Genomic DNA, 27217 nt, shown 5'->3' with positions numbered 1-27217 from the left:
AATTGTTTCTTGTAATAACGCGAAAACATGTTAAAACGTGAAAATATCTTGTTATAACGTGAAACTATTTTTTTTTTAATAAAAATAAACTTTAACGTAATAACGTGATAGTGGTACATTATTCTTTTTCTGACTTTTCCAATGCAATGTGATCTGTGTTAATAAAACGTAGCCGTTACTGTAAAACCACAACAGCGGAGGGAGCCAAGTATTTTGTTCCTTGAAAGCACCCGTCGAGCTGTAACGAAGCACGTGACATGTTCCATGGTCTTCCGCTGCAAACCAGGTAGAGAAGCTAAACAACATCAGGAGGGAGCCTGGGCCTGGACTGGGTGATGTAGCTATATTGTGGGGTTTTGTTTTTAGTTATTTCTAGTTCTAACGAAACGGATGATGTCGGAGTCTCCTGACGCCCACAGCCTGGTGTCTGCGTCTTCCCAGCTCAACCTCATGGAGATAGACACGGTGAGAGACTTCGCATTTTGGTTCTCATTAATATAAGGTGCTTTTAAGTTAGCTTGACAAATATGTATTTTTTTTAATTGTATTATTATTATTGTAATTATTACTGTCATTATTGTTATCATTATCACTGTTATTATTTTTAGTAAAGCTAACGTGAAATACACGAACGCTGCAGTGCAGACATTCTAGTATTACCAATATATCCTGACCTTGCTACTCTAAGGACTTGTGTTCCAAGGCTTGTTGTTCATGGCTCTTTGTGCAGTGAGAAAAACATGTAAGCAGGTTTATACGTTAGTTTAGCAGAACACATACAGAAGATAATAATAATGATAATAATAACGATAATAATTATAATAATAAGCTTAATTTGTATAGCTTATTCCTTTAAAAACAGAATTTACAAAGTGCTTTGACAGACACACCAAAACAGAATAATCAGAAACAGAGACCTGCACAGAAAAGCCAAACAAGAACAATACAAAATGAAGATTAAAAACAGGAAAACAAAAACTGTAAAACAGTAGAGAGTAGAGAGCAAAACAGAACGGCATGTGTGTGGGGATAGGTACCAGAATGCACAGAAATATGAATGAACGTTGCTTTCTAAACCTCCTGTTATGTTCAACTTCTGCTCTCCTCAGATTGATGATAAGGAGTTTGACATCCCCCAAGTGGACACCCCTCCAACCTTGGAGAGCATCCTGAACGAGGTGCAGTGCCTACATTGTTTTATACAGCATTATACATCATTGACAGTCTCTCTGCCTGTGAACTGATCATAGAAATACTGTAGAGCGAGATATCATGTTGACATATTCAACTGAAGGGGTGGTCTCATGGGTTTTGAATTAATGAATTGTCCACACCAGTGACAGCAGTTTCCATTGAACACTAATGTTGAACAGCAAATGAGGCAATATTTGCACTGTACTAATGTTAACTTTCTGTTAGTGTTGGGAGTGCTGGTCAGCTTTACACATCTCCATTACTTGGACCTGTCGACTTACTGTTGGCAAACACCGTTACCATGGTTACTAACATGGCAGTTTGGAGCAAATTGAAGAGTTTGAAGTTTCATTTTTGTTTTAATTAATAGGGGAGCACATCAAATTCAGAAAGAACATAATATTGTGCACCTGGGAGTGACTCATCAGTTTTATTGTCTATACATGGACTGCGCAGTGGGATTGGTGTGTGTGTAACAGCAAAGCCTAGCCATGGCAGAGGAAACACAACTTGTATGACAAAGACTGTTGAAACATAACACGGCATTTTAAAATTTCAACAACATGTAACTGTGATGGCAGAAATTAAAGTGATAGTTCAGATTCTTACCCATATAGTTGTATTTGCTGGTCAGTGCGAGTCTACAGATATATTGACCAAGTTTGATTCAAGAACAGGACCTTCACTGAGAGTGTTCTTTTTCATTATGAATGAATAAGATACAGACTGGAAGACTACAGGTTTCTCAGCAGCTGCACAGATTTTTCTCAGACCCCTGGCTTCCAAAATAGTGTAGCTGTTTTCTGCCTGAGCGCTGCCACTGTATCACCATACCGTGATGTTCCAGTCCCATGTTCAGCCTACACGGTGATACAGTAGTGGTGCTGTTGCAGAATACAGTTCCGCCTGTTACAAATGTTCAGTTTTATCTTACCGCTCAAAGTTGTGTGAGTTCCTGAGTGGCATTCATCATTCATTGTAACAAGGTGGGATGCCCTCCACTAAAAATGTATTGTCTTCTTTAAAGGGGTTTATTTGTTGCTGGTAGGATTTGAGGCTGGTAAATGTTGGTTTGTGGCTGGAAAGTTTTGGGTTGAGACAGGTTAAGTACAGGCTTGGGCTGCATGATTCAGACAAAATTTTCCACCTTGATATTTATGTTAAATATCTTAAAAGTGATATGATATACAGTCTGGCTATGGGTTCACACTTATTTGAAATTTTAAGTGTTGCAACAGTAAAAATAAAGCTTCTTCTAAAAACAGCATAATAATACCACCTGGATGTAGAAAATGCAGTTACTTCACAAAATATTTTGTTGATCAGACAGACCAATCACTGTCTAAATTTTAAAAAAATTAAAATGTAATGTTTTGTTGCAATCTCTGCTCCAACACAATGCTTCAACAATATTTTAAGTGTAACAACAGTGAAAAATGAGCATTCTTCAAAGAACAGCGTAATAATACCAACTGTATGTAGAAATGCAGTTACTTCACAAATATTTTATTGATCAGGACAGACCAATCACTGTCTCAGGCTAACCCTAACCCTAAATTTGATATCATCCATATTTTTGACTTTTGAGATATTAGGATCATGCATGTTAGAATAGAATAGAATAGAATATCTTTATTGTCATTGTACAATGTACAACAACATTAAAAGTGCGATCCTTGACGGTAATGTTCATATCTAGATAATGATATCATAATCATATATCATTCAGCTGTAGTTTAGGCTGAAGTTTTGGTTTGTTGATGGTAAAGTTTGTTTTGTGGCTACCTGATAGGGTTGATGTGAGGCTCGTAGATTTTGTGTTGTGATTGGTAAATTTTTTGGCAAAGTTTGTCAGGTAACCAGCTAGTCACCACTACTCCACAAAGGTCTCTTGTTTTCTTTTCCTTTATTCTGAAATGAAATAAACTGGTGATATTTTGGTGGATGGTAATTACTGTTCATCCAACAAACTGCCTGGCTGAGGTGTGCTTGTTTTGTTCTATTTGTCCTTGCAGCCGGAGGATGAGGAGGAGCCATTTGTGCTGGAGGACACGTGTCTGCTGAATACGGAAAATATCGATGCTCACTCCTGTGACACCTCCTCTCTTGCCAGCTCTGATAGTGGGGACCCATCGCACCTCAAACGGCATGGGCATGCACACACACACACACACTCACATACAAACTTTTTACCCTTGCAAGGTAATAAAATATAAATTGCTTCTGTGTGTGTATGTCTGCATATCTTACCTTTCCTGTGTTCATGTTTGCCTTTGTGTGTGTGCGTGTGTGTAGAAAGAAGAAGCCAGTGGACTTGAATGTGACAGTCCATGGTTCCGTCCTTAGGCACAGCTTGTTGAAAGGCATCTCAGCTCAGATTGTCTCAGCTGCTGTAAGTCACATACAGACACACACACAGAAGCACTGCTCTGGCCACTACACGAGTGAAAAGTATTTGCAACACCTACCAAATTTAACTCCTACCCTGAACAAACCTCCAGATGGCGCTGAAGTTCTTTTTTTTTTTTTTTAAATTTACTTGAGTCGTGAGTTATTCATTCCATACCTACGACAAATTGTGTGGTTTTTAAGATAGTATGTGCTTCATCCTTGAGTTTATGCAAAACAGATAGGTGTGACAAATACAAATTTGAAGATCAGTTTTATTGTTAACCCCTTGAAATGCACTTGATTTTTTTTTTTTTTTTATAAAGCGTGGGAAAAGGTGATTTACAAATCCTAGCAAAGAAGTGCTAGAACATTAGTCGAAAAACTAGCAAAAATACAAGAAATTTAGCAAAAAGTACCTGAAAATTATAAAACATATTTAAAATTTACAAGAAAACTACATTTATATCAAACTAATGCTTCAGAGACAAAAAACCCCTCCGTAAACAGTGATGGTTGGAGGTAATTTAGGTTTTGCCTCATTTGTTCCTGTTCTGATTCTGTTGCAGCTCTGCTTTGGTGCTGAAAGTCATTTTATTTGAAATCTTTGGAATCTCTCAATCTTTGTTCCTATGTTGCTCCATACCAGCACCAGCACTGCTCATTTGTTTCTTCATTTAATATACACTCCTGATCAAAATTTTAAGACCAGTTGAAAAATTGCAAGAATTTACATTTTGCACTGTTAGATCTTAAGAAGACCACAGTGGGTATACATAATAATAAAGTCTGTGTGTGTGCATGTGTGTGTGTTCCAGGATAAAGTGGATGCTGGATTGCCAACTGCAATAGTGAGTATTAGTTTCTTTAGTAATGAATTGTAATTAAGTGATTTTATGGAGAGAGGCTGATATGCTATGATCAACCAGATCAAATACAATTTTTGCTTATTTATATTATTTCTTTGGCACAGAGAGACAGTGCTCACTGTACCTCCTCCCTTGCTCAATTTACAGTATCTGTGTGTGAGTTTGACCTGGTCTTTCATGGCAAAACTGGTGGTAGTTCTTTCTTTCTTTCTTTCTTTCTTTCTTTCTTTCTTTCTTTCTTTCTTTCTTTCTTTCTTTCTTTCTTTCGATTGTGGTTAGTTGTTGTGGTCACATTGTAAGTCAGTTGGGCTGTTAAGTGTGTCACACTTGCTTGACAACTATGCAGATATGGTGTGCTGTGGCTGTAGCCTAAAAGCAGAAATTAACACAAAAAAAGCCTACATTTTAATCTGTGTCCTGGTGTATTACACAAGCATTTTGGTGGTTGTCAAAACTTAATAGTTAATGCACACCTGAAGTGCAACTATAATCAACTACAAGAACATCTATTCCTGTGCAAAGATGTCAAACCTTTTGATCTAACCTGCATAAAAACATGGCAGCAAGTTGTAAAAGACCACAAAAGTAAGTGGTCTGCATATGTGACTACTTCATTCTACATACCTTTCCATTACTTAACCCTTCCTGCAAAATCTTTCACCTTAGTTATTCAGTGACTTGCTGCAAGTTGGTTTGCAGAAGTTAGCCCAGTGACACAATGGCAAATAAAAATGACTGTTGTTCACATGATCCTGAGACATTGATTTGAATGGGAATGACCATTCTACACCATGCAAGTCCTGTAGTTGTGCCTCCTCTGTCCATCCTAAATTTTCTTTTTGTATCTTTTTTTTCAGACAGTGTCAAGAGTCATTGCTGTTGGAACATCTCATGGTCTGGCTCTAGTGTTTGGTGAGTTCAATCTTTCTAAACCTCCAGAAATGTAACTGTGCGTAGCGAAATACAAAATTGCCATGTCTGTGATTGGTCTGCTAGACTACTTTGTGTTCCTTCCATGTTATGTATGTGGATTTCCACTGAGAATGAGGATGATTTTTGTCACGTTTCAATGATCTGCAACTGTGGAGGTTTGAAAATATGTTTTCATGTTGCTAACCTGTCCCCAAAATATGTACACTGCAAGAAACTAAAGACATTGCAAGAAATATCCCACATCATCAGTTTGGACACCACCAGGCTGTCCAAGAATGAACTCTGTGTTTTAGAGAATGTAAACAATATTGCTTCCATGTTTGTCTGTGCGTTATCACAGAATTAATAAAATCTTGACTATGCTGTCCGGTGTGTCAGTGATCGATACAGTGTGTGCACAGATCCTCTGCAGAACTCTATAATAATCAGTTTAGGGTACTGCAACTTAGCAACACTTGTATTCGGAGATATAAATTTTAGATTCTGACTTAAAATCAAGCAATGTCTTTTTAATTTCATACAAGGTGATGTTGCAACACTGACAGTATAAGTCATTTCTTACCATTTTTACTTCTCTGTGCTGTCAGTTAATTGCACAAATTTAAAAAATAAATAAATAAAAAAAAAAAATTTAAGTTATTCCTGATAGCAACACCTGTAATCTAGTTTAAGGTTTTTTCTTTTGGGTCTCTTTGCTGTGATTTTTCAACCATTCCCATAGTGCTTTTGATTTCAACATCCTTAAAGGAGCAAACCAATGACTGGCCCATTTATTACAATTTCCCCACATTTTACATTGCAACAAACCATTTTAGAAATCTTGTGGGCATACTAAAGATTGCCGACATATAAACAAAATCCCTTGATTTTCAAAATTGGATTTTTGGTTGAAAACAGCCATATTTATACTATGTTTTGCTTCTGTGGCTAACAAGGTGGTTGCCATTCATATACTACAGAACTGATAATTGACTGTGCAAAGCAAAGATTTCCTTAGGGACTTTTTCCCAGCGGAGAGACTGTTTCACTCTGCCCAATTTTAAGTCATCAAAACACTACAGTGCTGTTGCTTTTAGGAAAACTTTTGAGGATGACTTCATTATTGTGATGGAATACTATTGTGAAGAAAGTTAGAAGTCTCTGGAAGCTAATTTTTTGTAGGCAATTTTTTCCGGTTTTAATCCTGCCTATTCTAATCAGCGTCAAGAGGCACACATATCCAGTTTTGAAACATTTGGCACTTATCTGCAGATATACCTGAAGCCATGCACAAAATTTAGGAGCTGTGCATTTTTTATAAATCCCATGTTGGTTTTTGTTGATTTATGAGCAACACTTGCAGTAGAATGTAATCCCATTTGTCATTTATTTATTGAATTTGACACATCGAATTATTTTCAGTTTGAATTACTGTGATTGTATTATACAGTTAACATGACGGAATATAGAGAATTTGATCTTCTTGTTGACTTAATACATTCCTGTATCATTGACATCTACCCTGAGGACGGCTTCACCTGAGTCTGACATGGATGCACTGACAATAACATAATCCCCCTCATAAGAAATAGAGGAGCCATCCGCCTTTGCTCTAACAAAGTTATTTTCTTCACCATTGTACATGATATCATAAAGGTTGTAATCGCAGTTGTTGCCTCTATCAAAGATTCCCACGGCGAACCAGTTGGAGTAGAGGTTTCGGTCATAGGGCACGGAGAACATGACAGCCAGGATATGGCTGTAGTCGTTGAGGTCAGGGTTGAACAGATCATAGGTGAAGACCCCCACAGCTCCAGTAGCAGCACAGGATGTCTTGTTGAACAAAGCACTGGCAGTAGAGCAAGGTCCCACCATGGGTGGCAGTGGAACTTCACAGCAGCCACTCTCAGTGAACACCCTGATCAGAGAAGCATCAAAATAAGCATCAAACAAAAGAGCTTGTCATCTGAGCACCTTACAGAAATCTTTTTTTTTTTTTTATTGTTTTGGAATTGATTACGGCAGAAAATGTTATGTTGCCATGAGAGCCAAGAATACATATGTGTCATGTTTGCAACTTGCACAGAGGTTATACTTAAAGGGGATTATTCACCCATTTTGAAAAAGTTGTTATTTTTTTTCACTTAGATTATTTTTAAGAATGTTAGCTGGGGAGAAGTCCATCTCAGTGGCAGGAGGTGAACAGTTAGCATTTGGAGCATCCGGACAGTATCCTTTAACTGTCTCTTTAAGTGATGGTTGTAAAATTCATAAAAATAGCCATATTATAATTTGAAAGAGACCTGGTGCTTGTGTCTCAAAGTGAGTTTTGTTGGTTAGTGAGCCAGTGTGAGGATTAATCCTGGCTTTTTGACCTCATGACAGCTGGTCATGTTTAACCAATACATCTCCATGGCAACATTGATCAAAACAGAGCAAATGCTACGACTACTAAAAAAAGGTAGTGTATTTCTTGTCTGAGAATTCATATTCATAACTGCTCAGTTTGCAGAAATCCATTACCTTGGGTTGGAAAGGGTGTAGGAACCAGAGTTGTTGTTGATCTCAATAGAGCAGTTGCGATGTGGCATTATGGCGGTGGTACTGGACAGAGAAGTAGCTAGTTGTGTAGAACAAAACGGGTCAGTGCACTATCAGTGTAATAGAGCAAGCAGTCCACTCTGAATATTGGATATCATAATTTAGAGGGACAAGAGGCAACGTTCTCATATGATCTGATCTAGGTCCCTTAGTATATGTGATTGTACTACTCTTTGTTAAGCCCTTTTGATAGTTGAGCATATTCATTCAATTTCTTTCAAAAGCATTGGGGGAAAAGATGATTAGCAAATTCTCAAGAAAAAATTTCTGTTAATTAAATCAGTGTATATATATATAAAAAAAACAATTTAGAAGAAAACAGCTTGAAGATTAGCAAAAAATCTGTAAAAGTTAGAAGACAGTGATCAGAAAGTGAAAGAAATTTCATGGTACATGCTCTATGTGGTGAGAGACCAAGGTACCCCAACAAAAATCCAATTTTGAATTAATTGTACTCGTTTTGGCTAAGCATCAGCTCTTGGATGAAAATCAATCGATTTCTTTTCACATAAAGGACTGAGACAATTCAGTGTCATTATTGTGGGATCAAAGTGATCCTTGACACAGCACACCACCTTACACAAGTACAAAACCATAGGAACTGTTTGTGCACCTATTTCTGTTATGTTGTTGATGCCTTGCATATTCAAAGTACTGTTCTACTTTTACTTTACTGATTCTTACTTTACTTTACACATTCTTATGATGGAGGAGTACTTACGTTATGCAGATATGAAGGCACTCTCAAGTACTAAGTTTTTCGTTGACGTTGGCAGTCTGCAGAGGTCCTTGATGTGATTTCCACGCTGGTCTGAAATTATGTAGTGGTGAAAATCACCTTGAACAAGAGCTGCTTTTTATTGACTCAAGTGATCTGGTGCCTCCAGGTACTGGCCAACTCCCTCCTTATCTCCCATTCACTATCAGCTCCCTGGTTTCCACTAGTGCTAGACTTCACCAACAAGCCCACACCTTTTATACCTCAGATTTGATGTAATTCTCAAACCCCTGTGTTCACAGGAGTATGACTCTTTGATCAACAGGCTGATTGGATCAGGCTGATATCTTCTTGAGCTTTTCTTAAACTGAAATCCTTTGTATTTACACAGGGTGGGACACGCCCACAGCCATGTGGTTCCTTGACAAAAAAGTAAAAGAAAAACAGTTTTTAGGATTTTTTTTCTCTAAAATTTGTGACTTTATAACATCAGAATTTTTGAATTTGGAAATGTGAGTTGTTTTCTTGTATATTTACGACTTTAATCTTGGAATCTTGAATTTAATCTCTCTCTCTCTCTCTCTTTTTTTTTTTTTTGGATTGTAACCCCTCCCCATACATTTTCTGACAGCAAATTGATTTTAGGTTGATTGGATCATGTTTTTTTTAGGCCAGACAGATCAATGTATTGATCTTTCTTCCAATCCCTCGCATTCTTTTTTTTGACAAAACTTTAAAAGTACTGCAGTAGCCTCATAACATTTTAATTGGCCCAGAACATAAAGAAAGTATAATAAAGGTTTCAAAATGCACCTTCAAGGTTCTTTCAATATCCCTCTTTGCTTGCTCATATGGAACACTTGGAAAAAGAGAGCTTGCCCAGTGTGTCCCACCTTATATAAATAAGAGTTAGATAAGTGTGTGTATTAGACATAAAACAAAGAGCAGTTTGTGTATGTGTTAGGGTTGAGCCGGATACTCGGCTGAAACGAGTATCCGGTACGGATAAAGCACTTTTAATGAGTACGAGTATGATCCGAGTAATATGAGTCAATATCTGTGCTCGTGATGAATGAAAATTCTCATTGGGTAGCTGACTGTGTCCACGTTGTGTGATAGGCCAGTCACACACAGTGCCCCTCCTCTACACACACACACACACACACACACACACACACACAGTGACAACCTCTCTGTCACTCACTCAGGTGTGACAGCTCATGTGGTGTCTGTCTTTTCAGCTCGCTCTTCCCTTGGTTTGTAATCACTGATAGTCAGTAGAGTTTCTGCTAAACTTGGTTGGTAACAGACGCAGTGCTTTTGAGCAGACAGGCTGAATGCGTCTCGCGTCGCGACACACCGCTCGTTTTTTGTTTTTGTTTTTTTTAACCATCTGCTCGCTCTTACCAGCTTGGTTTTTCATATAAAGTCAGTTGGAAAACTTTGCTTGTTGCAGACGCGGTGCAGAGTCACAGTCTTAACACACACACACCACTTACATGCATACATTAGCTGAACACACAAAGTACATTATTATTTTTTATTTTATTTTGGCTGCATATGTAGTTCATAAAAAATAAATATAGCACTATTATAAATATTACACACATATTATATAATATGTGTGTGTATATATATACACGCACTCTCTGTCTCTCTCTCTCTCTCTCTCTCTCTCTCTCTCTCTCTCTCTCTCTCTCTCACACACACACACACACACCATAATCAACATTATGTTTAACTTTGTGTGGAAATAAAATAATAAAAAAAAAAAAAAAAAAACTCAAGACAAGAAGTAAGGTAGTAAAAAAAAAAAAAAAAAAAAATCACACTTTGATCATAAAAAAAATTAGAAAGTTAAAAATTAAAAACAGGAAGTGATGTTGAGTATGAAAACTCTTGTTCATTGCATTTTACTTAGTACTTCATAATTGCCTACTGCATGTCTTGTATTCATTGTTGCACTTAAGAATATTCATGTTCTGTGTCTATAAAAATTCTGTAAATAGTTTGTTTACTATTGTGATCAAAAACATTGATCTGAAGCTCAAGTCTGATGCTGTTCTGTAAATAGTTTTCTAATAAAGAATAAATATAGCAACTTCTGATCAACCTGTATCAATTTAAGCCTTAAAATAACATACCGGTTGAAGCCACGCCCATTTCTGGTTTAGGCCCCGCCCGCTCCGAGTACAGATATGGATACAGATAATGTAGATGGTTATACAGATACAGATACAGATAGTGGTGTACTCGCTCATCCCTAGTATGTGTGTACTGCTGAGAAATATTTTGTTATTTGTTCCAGGTGTGTCAATGAGCTTCATGAGCAATAAAGATCAAATTTGCATTCACCAACTGTCAGATAAATCTATGATCAGATTTTTGCTTTTTCAACCAATTGGTCGATTGATGATAATCATTGATTATCATCACTTGTGTTCTTTTTGATTTCAAGTGATCATCGATAAACAAACAGACATTCTTGTCCTGTTCATTTTTTCCATGCATCGTGTAGCAAGTAGATGTGGTAGAAATAGATGCCAAAAGCTTTTTATGATGCATTTAAATAAACTGTGCAGATTTATTTTAGGTTTATACCAAGACAAGTCAGTTTACATGAAATTACCCCAAAATTAGCAAGGCAATTAATTTTTGCTTTTTTTTTCAGTTTTTTTTTTTTTTTCAGTTTTTCCGTTTTTTTGTTGTTGTTGTTGTGGTTGCTTATTTCTTGGTGTCACCAGTAGAGAGTTAATGTGATCAGTGCACTCTCCCTTTCTTACTTTTAGATTTCTAGCCAAGCCATGTGTTTCTGCATTGTCAGTTAGTCCTATTGAGGTATCTATGTCCATGTTTGTGAAACTGATTGATTGTGGTGCCATAGCGATATATTTTCAAATAATAATAACAATCAGCCATATATACTAAAGGGGTGTAATTTTACAGTAACTTAAGAAAGTTTTCTGACCCCTTCACTTTTCCCTCAATTTATAGTGTTAGACTTGATTTAGAATGAGTTATTTTTTCCATCAGTGTACACACAAGACCCCACAATGAAGTTTTGAATTGTTTGCTAATGTATTAAATTGAAAAACTGAAATATCTAACTGATATATCTCTTGTAAATGTTTAGAGCCTATGCTATGCCCAGGTGTTCTTTAAGAATTTCCAGGGGTTCCGTGGTTAGTTTGACTATGAAAATGTGTATTATTTAACCAACGCAAGCTCTGTAGTAATCTGTGTATATGGTATATACGTACAGTACAGGCCAAAAGTTTGGACACACCTTCTCATTCAATGCGTTTTCTTTATTTTCATGACTATTTACATTGTAGATTGTAACTGAAGGAATCAAAACTATGAATGAACACGTGGAGTTATGTACTTAACAAAAAAAGGTGAAATAACTGAAAACATGTTTTATATTCTAGTTTCTTCAAAATAGCCACCCTTTGCTCTGAATACTGCTTTGCACACTCTTGGCATTCTCTCGATGAGCTTCAAGAGGTAGTCACCTGAAATGGTTTTCACTTCACAGGTGTGCCTTATCAGGGTTAATTAGTGGAATTTCTTGCTTTATCAATGGGGTTGGGACCATCAGTTGTGTTGTGCAGAAGTCAGGTTACTACACAGCTGACAGCCCTATTGGATAACTGTTAAAATTCATATTATGGCAAGAACCAATCAGCTAACTAAAGAAAAATGAGTGGCCATCATTACTTTAAGAAATGAAGGTCAGTCAGTCCGGAAAATTGCAAAAACTTTAAATGTGTCCCCAAGTGGAGTCGCAAAAACCATCAAGCGCTACAACGAAACTGGCACACATGATGACTGACCCAGGAAAGGAAGACCAAGAGTCCAGGAGAACAACTGTTAAGAGGAGACTGCGCCAATCAGGCCTTCATGGTCAAATAGCTGCGAGGAAACCACTGCTAAGGAGAGGCAACAAGCAGAAGAGATTTGTTTGGGCCAAGAAACACAAGGAATGGACATTAGACCAGTGGAAATCTGTGCTTTGGTCTGATGAGTCCAAATTTGAGATCTTTGCTTCCAACCGCCGTGTGTTTGTGAGACGCAGAAAAGGTGAACGGATGGATTCCACATGCCTGGTTCCCACTGTGAAGCATGGAGGAGGAGGTGTGATGGTGTGGGGGTGTTTGGCTGGTGACACTGTTGGGGATTTATTCAAAATTGAAGGCACACTGAACCAGCATGGCTACCACAGCATCCTGCAGCGACATGCCATCCCATCCGGTTTGCGTTTAGTTGGACCATCATTTATTTTTCAACAGGACAATGACCCCAAACACACCTCCAGGCTGTGTAAGGGCTATTTGACCAAGAAGGAGAGTGATGGAGTGCTGCGGCAGATGACCTGGCCTCCACAGTCACCGGACCTGAACCCAATCCAGATGGTTTGGGGTGAGCTGGACCGCAGAGTGAAGGCAAAGGGGCCAACAAGTGCTAAACACCTCTGGGAACTCCTTCAAGACTGTTGGAAAACCATTTCAGGTGACTACCTCTTGAAGCTCATTGAGAGAATGCCAAGAGTGTGCAAAGCAGTAATCAGAGCAAAGGGTGGCTATTTTGAAGAAACTAGAATATAAAACATGTTTTCAGTTATTTCACCTTTTTTTGTTAAGTACATAACTCCACATGTGTTCATTCATAGTTTTGATTCTTTCAGTGAGAATCTACAATGTAAATAGTCATGAAAATAAAGAAAACGCATTGAATGAGAAGGTGTGTCCAAACTTTTGGCCTGTACTGTACATCTCTATATGAATACACTGTAATAAATGGAGAAACGGTTAAAAAACAAAAAGAAAAAACTGAAACTCAATAATTTTGTGATGTTACGCGAATCAGTTTGGAAGCTATTTGAGTTGTTGCAGTCTTCCACCCTCTCCCTTTCGACTGAGTGGCCTGAAAAGTTATTTTTTCTTCTTTTTTCAAGATTTTTTTTTTTAGCAGTTCTTTATTTGATAGCGACAGTAGAGAGAGACAGGAAAAACAGAGAAAAGAGAGGGACATGCAGTAATGGGCTTGGGCCAGATTCGAACCCATGCCGCTGTGGTAAGCAGGCAGCCTTGATAAGTGGTATGTGCTCTACGAGGTGAGCCACTGGGGTGGCCTGAACAGCATGATTCAGCAGACAGGAGGTAGACTGGTTGTGGACAAACCTCCACCAGACTCACCTTATCTCATAGAAGAAGAATTCATTATTTCTTTAAAAACTAACAACATGATGGGAGGAGTTAGCAAATTTCCTTGGTTTCTGGATTATCTCAAATGATCTCCTTGACAGTCCACCCAGATCTGTCACCACTCTGTCCTCTGCAGTGTATTGATCCAAGCCACTGTATTAGACGATATGATCACAAGCCAGCAAGAATGATTTTGACAGTTTGTTTGATGTGATATTTCACTTGTTAAATTTAGCTCCACTGAATTCCAGTGAATCCCCATGCTCGAGTAACAAATAATGCGAGTTTCATCAGAAACTCACACTTAGGTGTTGGTTGGGATCTGCTTGGGGTAGAGATGTCAGGAATATTGACATTTGTCTTTTTATTTTGCTGTGCTAATGTTGCCTGGACAGGAAAAGGTATGGACATCCCTGCCAGAAGATCATGCATGCTTATTGTGTTGGTCCCATATTGGTAGTTCTATACACTTTTGGGTTTTGACTGGCTGCTAGACCTCTGCTGTTATGTCACTTTGGTTTTCATTAGGCTGCTTTGGTGCATGCTTTGTTGTTTAATTTGGTCTTTTCCATATGAATTATTTTAGTTGTTCTCTTTTTTGCAAGTCTTCTTTTCTTGGTGCAAGGTGTTCCATATGTTTGGTGGTGATGTGTTACTGTCTGTTCATAGCTAAATTAGAAGACGTCGTATAAAATTATGTTTTTCCTACTTTTCTGAAAATCTTTAATCTCTAGTTTAGTAGTTTGATTTCTGTCCTTTTCATCCTCCTCATTTTTCTTTGTAGACAGCAATCAGGCATTGCGGCTTTGTTTGGGTACGACGGCAACAGGGGCAGAGTATGGAGCTGTCTCTGCCCTTAGCATCAACCATGACTGCTCTCGACTTCTCTGTGGCTTTGCTAAAGGACAGGTATATACACTCACACTCTCACTAAAACACAAGTGCACATGTAGTGTGTATACACATATTAAGGACATTACTGAGACTTTTTAAATATCATTAACTGGAATCTGATTGAGTGGGATAGATAACTGGATAGAGGGTGGCAGGAGTTGAGGTAAAAAGTAGTTCAAGTTCAAGATGTTGACTGTCATTGTGGCTTGAGTGAAGATGTATATAAGACACAGATAGATAGTTTAACAACTGTTAGCACGGTATGTCTAATGAAGAAATGTTGATGCGTTTGGTTTTTATTCAGAGATACACCTCAGTTTAAACTGCACGTGGTTTGTTTGCTGTCCCAAAGTGGCGGCATGAGATAACTGTGTGAAGGACTTAACAAGTAATGTTATCCCCCACCAATGGTGCACCCTGACCTCCGCCCTCTATGGGAGCCACAGTTACCTCATATCTCCTGAGGACAGCTTCTGCAGTTTCATGCTTGATCTTTCTGAATTATCAAATTGTTTGCTAGAACCTTTTTTAGGCGGATAAGCATTCATTTTCTATAGCCTCTCAAAACCTACCTTGTCCAGGTTTTTGCCTCTGGAACTGGCACTTCCTTGGCCTTTGGGTTACTCTCCACTAAATCAGGTGGCCCTTGTACCAACTAGTAATGGAAGGCTTCCTTCTTCAGCTTGACATCATCCCTAACCACTAGTGTCCACCATCAGGTTATTGGGTTGCTAATTGGACAGGACACCAACTGCCTACCTGTTGTATACACCATGTATTGTATTGTATTTCCTGGATGATGTGTGAATAAACTAAACTAAAAAAAAAACAAAAAAAACTTCAGACCACAACTTCTGGAATTATCTTCCTCAGTGGAGGTTTTGAACATGGTGCATTTGTATTCTACATCCTCAGTGTCCCCCAAAAACAAACAAATAGCTGTTCTGGATGTGGAAAGAGAATTCTGACAGCACAGGGTCCTCTAAACTAAATGCTCCCTGTGCACCCTCACTACCTGCTGGGCTTGCTAGATCTGTTTGGCAGCTGACCCAGTCATCTCATCTAACTCACCAACAGGTGGTGATCGGCTGACAGCTCTACACATTTTACAACCCTCCATCACAACCCCCCATCATTTCTCATAATTGTTAAAATCCCGTAGCAGAACTATGGAGTCTGTAAATGAGACCCTTTCGGATGCCCCACTTACAGCATCCAAGAAGGTCAGGTATTTGGATCTGTCGTTAGCAAATACTATATGCAAATACTTGTAACCATACTAGCTCAGAATGCATCCTCCTTTTGGGCTGGTTTGTCAGCCTCAGGTACTGAAATGTAAGAATAATATTCACTCTGCTAGTTCTCAAGTGTAACTTGCCTATTGTTTTACCATTGAGGTGATCTGATAGACCAGCTTGGGAGGAGATAACAAATCAGCTTGATCAGATTTTGAGAAAACTTGGGGGATTGATGCATGTGGCTACTGTGTCTCAGCATTTTCAAACTCAGTTTACTATCAATTTACTATCTACTGATTTCTTACGTACTTTTTATAGTTTTATCGACTGATTGATCTTATTTTTTTTATCTTCACTTTGAATTTTTATCTTGCTTCTGGTGTTTCCTCACATAAGATAGTATTTCCTCGTTTCCAGTTCCTGTTCCACTTTTAAAGATTGCTTTGGTGTAGGTGATTCTCTCTGTGTGTGTGTGTATGTGTGTGTGTGTGTGTGCGCGCGCGCGTGCGTGCGTGTGTCCGTGCGTGCGTGTGTGTGTGCGCACATGGGGGATTTTTGTGTGAAGAACTTTGTGTTGCATTTTCTTTGTATGAAAAATGCTATACAAATAAAGTCTGATTGATTGAACTCTACTATTTAATGTTGCATTGTATTGGGATGCAGCTCACTGAGATGAAGGCCCACCTATTTCTGAGAATTGCCCAAATGCATGGAAACATACGCACAAAAATAATTGATGCTTTACTCAGTTTTCTGTGTTCTTTTCATCCTAAACTTTAGTCTTCGTCTCAGTCCCTCAGTCCTTGTGTTTAATTTCTTAGATCACCATGTGGGATCTAGCCAATGGGAAGCTGCTGAGAACGATTACTGATGCCCACCCTCCAGGAACAGCTATACTGCATGTTAAGGTATTACACACACACACACACACACACACACAACTTGTCACCTGCTGTAGTTAACCATTACCAATGTCCTATCCTGGTTATGTTGTTGTCTGAAGAAAGAGTATGAGTAAGTATGCTTTAGTGTATGGAAAAAAAAAAGCTAAAAGCTGTTGATAGTGTCTTTCAGTGATTTTAAACTATGGGTTCAGTTCCAAAATGAATTTTCAGAGTTGTTTTTTTTAAATTTACTTTCATTTACATCTTTTATGTAAAAAGAGATGTTCTACAGATTTAATACCAATAACAATGTATTTTCTATCTCCCTCTTTTTCTCTCTCTCTCTAGTTCACAGATGACCCGACTCTTGCAGTATGCAATGATAGTGGTGGATCAGTATTCGAGCTAGCTTTTAGGTAAATTAATATAAATTTGCTTATCACTTCATTATTGAATTCAGTGTACAGAATTTCTAGTCCACTATTCAGGAAATAAGTAGAAGCCTTAACAACAACAGGCCTCAAAAATGTCTGTACAGATATTCAGAATTGCACTTTCTTTAGTTAGACATGACCAGAACTGGAAATTTTTGAACAGTCCCAGAAACAGTGCATATAGGTTCCAACTGGTACTATACACTTGGCACACATAGGAGATTTGCTGGAGTCAATTTTATGTTGTTTGTGTGTTACAAAGAAATAAGGAATGTGAGGATTGAAGACATTTGTCTCATATTTCCTCATCATAAGAACCTTTAAGATCTCTTTTATCAATCAATCAATCAAATTACTTTATTCATCCCCAAGGGGCAATTAAAAGGCACACAGAATACCAGGAGTGGGATAAAGGGTATCAGTTAGTTAAAAAGTCAATCTCAATGTCAATGCCCATTATACTGTATATTTAATCTATCTATCTATCTGTCTATCTATCTATCTATCTATATATATATGTGTGTGTGTGTGTGTGTGTGTGGTGTAAGTTTTTTTCCATTTTTGAGGTGCTGGCATGCCTACCAGTTATGATGTATGACAGATGTTTTTGTATATTCTGAGAGAGTAGGTGGAGGTGTATTATCGTACCAAATTTCAGTTTCCTATGTGGTGTAGTTCCTGAGATATTGACACCTGAAAATGGAGGAAAAATAAGGACGCGTGAAAATTGCACCAAAATCGACACATACTCCCCTCACTAAATTGGCCATATCTCAAAAAGTATCCATCCGAGCAAGCTAAATTTTTACAGTGTGCCTATTGGATACATAAGGAACAACTGGTGAATTTTTCAGAATTTTTTGAGACCCAAGTGTGTGGGCCATTTGGTGAAATGACGTGGAATGACCCTATAGCAGTTTAACCCAAATAATATAATCCTCACCTTTTTCATAACACAAAATAAGTAAGGCCACTCTATCCTGTCCAAGGCTTTCATGGCTTCACGTGAAATGATAAGACCTTGTTTTGATGGATTTTTGTATGATGGTTAATGTTTAATAAACTCCTCTAGCCTTTAGTTATTTACAGGATCTCTAGTGGTCAGTATCCCCTGTTCTAAAGGTCAAAGGTTAAAACAAAAGATTGAGTTGAATGTCCTGCCTTTGTCCATGATTGACCTCATCCACTCAATAGAAATTATTCTGCCCCCTGATTTCTTTATCTTTGTCAAAAACACCCAATTTTTCTTGTGACAACCTTTTGTAAAAATTAGATTCCATTGCTCTGTCCTACGACTGGATTTTAAAAATTTCCAAAATTTCAAATGCCTGAATCTGCAGGAAGATTAGCTTTGCCTGAGATACTGCTGTTGGTCTGCCAGTGTAAGGGCTCTAATGCATTGTCACTGAAGCAGTTCAGGTAATATAGCCTCTGGGTCCTCCTTGTGGTTAAATGTGGAGGATAATTCTGCCACCCACTTCTTGCTTTTCTTTCTTTTCTTTGCTTTTTCAAAGCTTTACCTAGTCTTAACTTTGTAGTGAATTTTTTTTTGTCAGACTACTAACTCACATTAAAAGTGCTTTTAATTTACCTGAGACATGTACATAGATCTGTTTCACATTCATTCATTCATGGCTTATAGTGAGAGGACAGAAAAGGAGGAAAAGATTTTAAAATCTGTTATCCTTCATCCATCATTTATTCCTCTCACTGTCTGTGTCTATCTACCTGGATCATCTTCTCTCTGTCTAGAAGGGTCATGGGGATGCGATCCTGCGACTCACGCTGTCTCTTCAGTGGTTCTAAAGGGGAGGTTTGCTGTGTTGAACCACTACACACTCCTCCAGACCTCAGAGACCATGCAATCACACATTACTCGCTACTGGCTATGGGCTCGCTCACCAAGGTATACACACACCCTTGTAAAAGTAGAAATAAACAATTGTTAAATGGGGTTAGTACTTTTTTGCATTTGAAAACAGCTGATAGGACACTTCTCTCAGAAAACAGTAGTGACATGTATTGGCTTGGATTCTTGATATAGAAGATACATTTCTTAAATTTTAGCTCAATTGGTCTTATATTTTATAGTTATGTCAGTAAATCAACCACATTATGTTTAAGACCAACTATCAAAGGTGAAATTGCAAGAAAAAATGTTTTTCAAAGAAAAAGTTACCTTATAACAGCTAATGCAGATCTGATTATATTTGCTTAGATCATCAGCTAATCATTGAAATATTACCAACAAAAAAGTAGTTTGAGGACTGTAACATATCTTCATATCATATATCATATATCATAACGTATGATCACCAAACAACCTTGTTAATGTTGCAGATTGATCTATTGATGTATCAATTTATTATCTACTTATTGCACTCACATATTTCCCCTACCAAATAGTGGCTCATGAGATAACACAGCAAAAAATTTCCAAATTAACAAGTCATTAAGTCTCATGTTGAACCTTAAAATCCAATTTTTCTTAAAACAGATGGAAAAAATGCCAGTGGGATGAAATAATTCCACTTGTCCACAATTGATGATGTGACATGAGTCATGTTTTTTTTTTTTTTTTATCTGTGAGCAATGATATAAAATCAGCATATGACCAATCATATGCTTGCTTGAAATTAAAACGAAGTAAAGTCAACACGGTGTGTGGTAGCCTGTTGCTCACTTTCATGATTCTATAGACTATCCTGCGACCTACCAGCACCCAATCTGAGGCTGTGCATGGATATTTGGACTTGTTCTTATGATAGTATTACATAAAATTATAAGACCCAGGTGGAAGAATAATTAGATAAGGGAAAAAACATGAAGAGTAAATTATGATGATTATCACAATAATAATAGCAATGATAGTGATAAAGTACATTTTTAATATGATCATACAAGACAAGAAAATATAGAATATAGTTATGGGAATGATAATGATAATAATAAAATCAGAAAATGATAATAATACCAGAAAAGAATAAATAAACATATTAGTAAACATAATAATTGCATTTAGTTTTAATGTGTGAGATGGTCTTTTTTTCCTACACAAGCTTTAATACACACAACAGTAGTAGATACAGTATAACACAGGACAGGTGGTGGCAGTAATACCCCAGAATGGAGATGATACACCATTAAACAGAAGAAAATCTACTTCACTGTAATGTTCAGATACTGTGAGTGAATTTTGTATTCTTTTTCCAGATTCTGGTGATTGGACTGAAGCCCTCTCTGAAAGTCTGGATGACTTTCCCCTATGGCAAGGTTTGTGTTCCTGTCTGTCTGCCGGCTTGTCCTGTTTGTTAGTCCTCCAGTTTAATGTATTTTATTTGTTTGCCCTTGACACAGGGCATAAATTTGATATTAAAAGCAAAGTCATTAATTTACAACATAAATTTAGAAGGAGGCTGGAACAGTTAGCATTTGAAACATCAAGCAAGCACTCAGCTCTGCGTGCTCCTTAAACCAATGGTTTTCAACAATTTTGACTTGTTAACCCTTTAAACAAAGCTATGCATAATAATTAAGCAAGCATTTGCCTAATTAACAGAGCAGGCCTTGTGTTTTGAAACTACTTAGTATTTCACAAGAAAACACACAAGAAAACAACAGTCAACTCACTTAATCATCTTGTGACCCCCCTAAAAAATCATCTCAGCCCCCTCAGGGTTTGAGACCCACTGCCTTAAACTAGCCCAACTGGCACTGAAATGGCACCATTGTAACCTGTTGTAACTGTTGTAGGGTTAGGGTTAGTTTGACTCATCAGATTTTTCAGACCATTGTGTTTAACTGATAATAATCAACTTTGCTGATCTCACAAGCCTCCACAATTCAAATGAACAGCCACTTTTCTGCCCAGAAATGCCTGCTGTTGCTAGTGTGACATTACGACTTTTCTGTCTGTAGTTCTAAATCTGGGAAGAATGCCGCAATTTGGAGATATTTCCTTTGTCTGGCAAGATATAAGTAAAGATGAAGCAAGTTCCCACAGTGATCATTAAAGTTTGGTGGTGCCTGACCAGCAGTAACTTTCTCTCCCCAGTCGGATCCCTCTAGCGTTCCTCAGCTGGCTTGGCAGTTTGTTCCTGTTCAGAAGACGGTTAATCCCATCCTGGCCTTCTGCAGAGGAGATACTGTACAGTTCCTCCTGGTGTGAACTTAATTTTCTATTTTCTTCCTGCTGCTTCTTACCTCAGTTTTCTAAGGCTACACCCATGCTAATATGGTTTTGTCTTAAAATGTATAACTTCTGCTACATTTGGGCTTAGTGTCCACACTATCCTGAGACATTTAGATACACTATTGATCCCGTATTAGTCTGAAAACTTTGGAGTTGCATGCTAGCCTGGATGGGTGGATAGGAGGTGTTTTAAAGCAATGATGATGACAAGCCAAAGCATTATAGCTAGTCCTACATACCTTTTGTGAATTCATCCTTCTTGTGTGGGTAATCTTTCCCTACTGCCATGGCTTCCTCCCGCAATGGATAATGCTCTCGTTGGCCATGTTGTTTAGCGTCCCTTGTTAGTATTGTTCCTACTCTCGGGACTGTATGTTCTTTATTACCCATGTAGAGAATAACACAACACTGGATTTGGATATATAAATTATGGGGTAATAAGGGCAAGTAATCTGGGTTCAAGCTACTCACATTTGTCCTCTTTCATAACTGAATTAACACATTTATCCTCACTTACACATTCAGCCTTACTACTGTCTGTGTTGTATGTTAGAAAGCTAGCTACATGTTAAGTACTTTACTTACATTGGTATAGATGCAGTTCAAACATGGGATAATGTACTCCAGTATTCTATTGAAAAATAATAACCTCCGCAGAGGTTCTTCACCTGCATACCATTCATTATTTATCAATAGAAGACTTAAACTTTCATTAAACAAAGGCCTACTGATGAGTGGGTTCTTTAGTATAGCATTGGGACCCTAAAGATGTAACTTGTTAACTGCTGTGCCCAGGTGAAGAAGGAGGAGACTGGGACGATCCATGTCATCAAACAAAGACAACTCCATCTTAGCTGTGACATCATCAGCCTAAGTGTAAGTTACCTACTCATGCTACACCACTGTAAATACTATAAGAACAAGCTGTTCACCTCAGCTTTCACATGGTAAATACTATTAGAAAATTCTGTTTAGTTTTTTCTTTGTAAATGCAACTAGAAAACACCATTCACATCAGTATTGAGAACGTAAACTTTGGGTTTGGCAGTAGACCCTAACTGTAGTCAAGTATAAATGATGACTGATTTGGCTTCCCTTTCTCATAGAAAACAAGTACCCCCCCACACATCTCTCTTCCTTCCTCTTCTCCTTGTTCTGTTGACAGTCAAGAAATGTATGATGCATCACCAAATATTCATAACTGAACTTAATTTGGGTTTTATGAGAAAGACAGGAAACTTTGTAAATTTTTCAATAACACAAATTTAACGCAAATTTTTCACCACCTGTAGCTTGGAAAAAAGTACCATCAAAATGTTCCTCAACTCCCATTTCGTCTGCATAATCAAATTCTGTTACCAAAACCACAGCACTCTTCATATTAAACATAGTGTCATAATACATAATAGGGTATCTCGTTACAAAAAATTCTTAGTAAACGGTGGACTAAAGACTGGTTAAATTTTAATCTATTTCCTTTACTTTTTGTGGTCTCCCAGATGAGGTTTCCCAACACATGTATGATGTAAATCCAGTGTTTGAATAAACATGTTTTTCTGGAGAGCAAAGAAAAATTATCTTTCCTTTCCTGTCTTTTTTGTTGTTTCTGTCTGTCTTTCCTTCTCTGTAGTGGATTAACAGTCGTACCATGGTTCTGGTGGACAGTCATGAGAAGCTGCAGGTTGTGGACCGACCCAGTCAGGAGATTCTGGAGACTTTGGATCTGGACCAGGTGCAACTGGTCTATAACAGCCGACACTTTAAATCGCTGGCAACAGGGGGGAACGTCTCCCAGGCTCTGGTGAGGGATTAGCTGAAGGGGGAGAAGTTCTGTGGTTAGAGTTTCTGGTTAGGCTCAGCTTTCCAATGTCAGGGGCAGATGTCAGGGTTAAGGTTAATGTTATTGTAGGCGTTCAAAAGCCAGGCTCACATCATTTGATATTGCTGCCAAATTAGGCATCATGAACATTCCCGGACAAATTGTCAAGATTGGAGCAAAAACGGCATGTTGTTACTCACATTATTGTGAGAGGGTCAGCACATCATGTCCCAATCTACTGATGCAGTCTGGGAGCATTTAGAACATCCCTATCATTTTCCAGCTGTTGGAAATTTTTGTTGTTGCTCAACAAGCTGATTTGTCATACTGGCCAATTAGATTGCAGCAGGATATGCTAGTGCACTGTAAAAGAGACAGACAAGCAGACAAATACAGTGGGAGTGATGCAACTTTTATTACAGGAACTTTCTCACCTCTAACTCACTTTGTAATTTTGATTGAGCTAATTATGTACACGCCACAAAGACATTCAGCATGTACGCATGTCCAAAAAAACTGTGGCTGCTTGAACAAAAAATGGCTTTTGTCTTTATTAGTCACTAGCGTACGACCACTTCCACTAATGACCCAATTGGCTTTCTATTTTCCATCTGAAGTCGGACTAGCTTTTCAGTCTTGCAGTGTGCAGACACATGCTGTTGCCTGATTGTGAAGTGTGTGTGCTGTTTTGATGTAAGGTGGGATTTGGTAGCTCAGTGGTTCGGCAAATATGAGATATCCTGCTACATTTGGTTGTGTCCCTCTGGCCTAAAGCAATAGTGTTTAGGGGTCAGTGGGGTTAGGTTACGGACATGGTACCCATGCTACTGTAGTTACTGTATATATCTGAGATGTAGAGCTTTGAGGTGGCCCAAAAATTCAGGCCCTGTTCGACCAAGCCAGAAAAAAACTCTATCTGAGCTTGACCTTCACCACAGCAGCAGTTTTGGGCCAGAGCCCTGCCCAAAACTGAATTTCTGCTGTAGTTAAAATAAACTACAATGTGCTGATCTCATCTCATCCTCAACCGCTTATCCGAAGTCAGGTCGCAAAGGAAGCAGTTTCAGCAGGGGACTCCAAACTTCCCTTTCCCTAGCAACATCAACCAGCTCTGACTGGGGGATACCGAGGCGCTCCCAGGCCAGTGTGGAGATATAATCTCTCCACTTGGTCCTAAGCCTGCCCTGTGGCCTCCTCTCAGCTGGACGTGCCAGGAATACCTCCCTTGGGAGGCGCCCTGGTGGCATCCTTACCAGATGCCTGAACCACTTCAACTGGCTCCTTTCCACGCAAAGGAGCAGCGGCTCCGAGTCTCTCACGGATGATTGAACTTCTCACCCTATCCCTAAGGGAGAGGCCAGCCACCCTCCTGAGAAAACCCATTTCAGTCGCTTGTATCCGCGACCTTGTTCTTTCAGTCATGACCCATCGCTCATGACCATAGGTGAGGGTAGGAAGGAAGACTGACCGGTAGATCGAGAGCTTTGCCTTCTGGCTCAGCTCTCTTTTCATCACAACAGTGCTGTACAGCGAACGCAATACCACCCCTGCTGCTCCAATTCTCCGGCAAATCTCAAGTTCCAATGTTTGGAACGTGAGATGTCTACTCTTAAAGGTAGAGAGACAATCTGCCCTCTGAACCAAGACCGGAAGTTTGTTCCACAAACATGGAGCCTGAAATTGGAAGGATCTGCCTCCTGTTCTAGTCTTAGAAATTTTGGGAACCACCAATAAACCTACGTTTTGGGAGCACAGTGCTATGGCAGGGCAATAAGGAACTATGAGCTCTTTCAGATAAGATGGTGCCTGCCCATTAAGAGCTTTATAGGTGAGGAGAAGAGTTTTAAATTCTATTCTAGATTCTACAGGAAGCCAGTGTAAAAAGGAGTAATAGGATCTCTTCTCCTAGTTCTAGTCAGCACACATGCAGCAGTGTTCTGGATCAACTGAAGAGTCTTTAACGACTTGCTGGTACAGCCTGATAATAAGGAGTTACAGTAGTCTAACCTAGAGGTAACAAAGGCGTGGATTAATTTTTCTGCATCACTCTGAGACAGGATATGCCGGACTTTTGAGACGTTACGCAAGTGAAAAAAGGCAGTTTTAGAGATCTGTTTTAATATGGGAGTTAAAGGACAAATCCTCATCAAAAATAACTCTGAGGTTCCTTACTGTGGAACTGGAGGCCAAGGTAATGCCGTCCAGAGTAGCTATATCATTAGAAATTTGTTCCGTAAGGTATTTAGGGCCGGACACAATAACTTCAGTTTTTTCTGAGTTTAATAGTAGAAAATTGCTGGCCATCCAGGCCTTTATATCCTTAAGACAGGCTTGAAGTTTACTTAACTGATGAGTTTCATCCGGCTTTACGGATAAGTACAGCTGAGTATCGTCCGCATAACAGTGGAACCAGTGGGTGTTTAAATTGGACAAAATAATTGAAATGGGTTGGGTGGCAGGAACATGAAGCAGATTTGGATGACATCAGACCTGATCTCAGCATCACTGCCCCCTAATTCTAATGTTTTTAAATCAAATGCCAAATATCTACATTAATGGGTTGAACCTGGCGGATTTGTCAGGCCCAATTGGGTTTGGGCAGAGAATCAAAGCTCTATTGGGATATGTAGCCAATTTCCCCCTTTTTGGTTCATTTAGTCCCCGATGTAGAGAGATTTTTTTTTTCAAGTTATCTTAAGAACAAATGTAAAAACCTTTTCATAAAGGTTTGAGTGGACTTCACTCAATCATATTTGCGAGGTGTAACTTTGAGGCTGAGGAGGGCAAAATTTCACTTGTTTTGGAAACAAAGTTAGGGTTCTGAAATGAAGGGGAAAGCCTTTGAGTTATGCTACTGAATAAGTGAGTCTAAGGTAGCTGATGCTGTTATCCACAGGTTCTAGGCAAGGCACAGAGTCTGAGGGTTCAGGTTAGGGGTTCAGGATCACTACGTTCAGGGCTGGGAAGTTGAACTAGGAGAACTTAGGTGAGGGTTAGCAAAAGTGGGTGATTATCACTTCTGATTTCTTACTCTAAACACCCTGTCTAATCCTGCCTTACACCCCCTCAACACACACTAGTGTCATATTTAATTCTTTATTTTTTTATTTATTTAATCTTGTAATCTGTGGATACTGCTGAAAACTGTGAATTTCCTTCAGGATGAATGAAGTATCTATCTATCTATCACACACACACACCCACACACCCCAACACTACCACACACTTGATTACCCAACCTCCTGCCAAGTGTTTGGTTGAGTCTGTGTATCCATTTGAGTCCCTTACTGTTTTTTTGTATGCATGTGTATGTGGCTGAGTGTGTCTATGCTTTTTGCCTTTTTTTTTTTTGTATGTGTGTGTCTAACAATATGTGCATGTAAGTGTGTGTGTCTAACTGCGCTATTGTGTATGTTCCAGGCTTTAGTAGGAGAAAAGGCCTGCTACCAGTCAGTCTCCAGCTACGCAGGACAGATTGTATATCTGGGCACCAAGGTACTTCCTTGTGTGTGTGTGTGTGTGTGTGTGTGTGTGTGTGTGTGTGTGTGTGCATAAGTGTGTGCATAAGTGTGTGTATCTGTTCAAGATGGTTTCTATTTATGCACCTTTTACCTCGTCTTTAAGGTAAAGTGAAAACACAGCTTTATTTATCTGTTCTTACAAAACATGAGAATGTTTTCAAAAATTTCTTTGCCTACATGGAATCCAAAAACACATACTTTTTCACAATATGAGCATTCCCAAAGAAGCTGAAGAGGGACTGGAGCCGTTTGTTGACATCCTAGAGAGTGCAAATCTGGTTAAATGATCAAAGTAGCACCTGTGTGATGTCAGCATCCCACAGTGAGCATGCTCAAAGAAACAAAG

The 27217-nt window shown here is 38.6% G+C and overlaps 2 protein-coding genes across 6 annotated transcripts in view; one reads left to right on the top strand and one right to left on the bottom strand.

The window, feature by feature from the left end:
* Nucleotides 1-283: 283 nt before the first annotated feature.
* Nucleotides 284-27217, top strand: part of vps8 (VPS8 subunit of CORVET complex) — a 75894-nt gene continuing 48960 nt past the window's right edge. For 2 of the 5 annotated variants that reach the window (XM_030070008.1, XM_030070006.1), the window contains exons 1-16: nt 284-465; nt 1110-1178; nt 3210-3340; nt 3490-3586; nt 4401-4433; nt 5309-5363; nt 14285-14290; nt 14674-14798; nt 16843-16929; nt 17254-17321; nt 19092-19245; nt 20553-20612; nt 21394-21501; nt 22327-22407; nt 23162-23332; nt 26771-26845. In XM_030070008.1, coding sequence (XP_029925868.1) covers nt 391-465; nt 1110-1178; nt 3210-3340; nt 3490-3586; nt 4401-4433; nt 5309-5363; nt 14285-14290; nt 14674-14798; nt 16843-16929; nt 17254-17321; nt 19092-19245; nt 20553-20612; nt 21394-21501; nt 22327-22407; nt 23162-23332; nt 26771-26845 — 1395 coding nt within the window. In that variant the 5' untranslated portion in view covers nt 284-390. The remainder of the gene's footprint in view (nt 466-1109; nt 1179-3209; nt 3341-3489; nt 3587-4400; nt 4434-5308; nt 5364-14284; nt 14291-14673; nt 14799-16842; nt 16930-17253; nt 17322-19091; nt 19246-20552; nt 20613-21393; nt 21502-22326; nt 22408-23161; nt 23333-26770; nt 26846-27217) is intronic. The other 3 variants (XM_030070009.1, XM_030070007.1, XM_030070011.1) reach the window with 2 other exon arrangements.
* On the bottom strand, nt 6855-7954 carry LOC115372277 (DELTA-sagatoxin-Srs1a-like). The gene is made up of 2 exons (XM_030070012.1): nt 7887-7954; nt 6855-7281 (listed from the first exon to the last, which is right to left on the bottom strand). The coding sequence occupies exons 1-2, from the start codon at nt 7952-7954 to the stop codon at nt 6855-6857; spliced, it is 495 nt and encodes a 164-aa protein (XP_029925872.1).

Source organism: Myripristis murdjan, chromosome 15 (genome assembly GCF_902150065.1).
Source record: "Myripristis murdjan chromosome 15, fMyrMur1.1, whole genome shotgun sequence".
NCBI lineage: Eukaryota > Metazoa > Chordata > Actinopteri > Holocentriformes > Holocentridae > Myripristis > Myripristis murdjan.
The sequence above is the reverse complement of the archived record's forward strand: the minus strand, read 5'-3'. Positions and strand labels throughout refer to the sequence as shown.

Coding starts and splice junctions, on each gene's coding strand:
- LOC115372277 (XM_030070012.1), bottom strand. CDS start 7,954: ATGCCACATCGCAACTGCTCTATTGAGATCAACAACAACTCTGGTTCC. Junction 7,282..7,886: donor TACACCCTTTCCAACCCAAG/GTAATGGATTTC, acceptor TTCTCTGATCAG/GGTGTTCACTGAGAGTGGCT.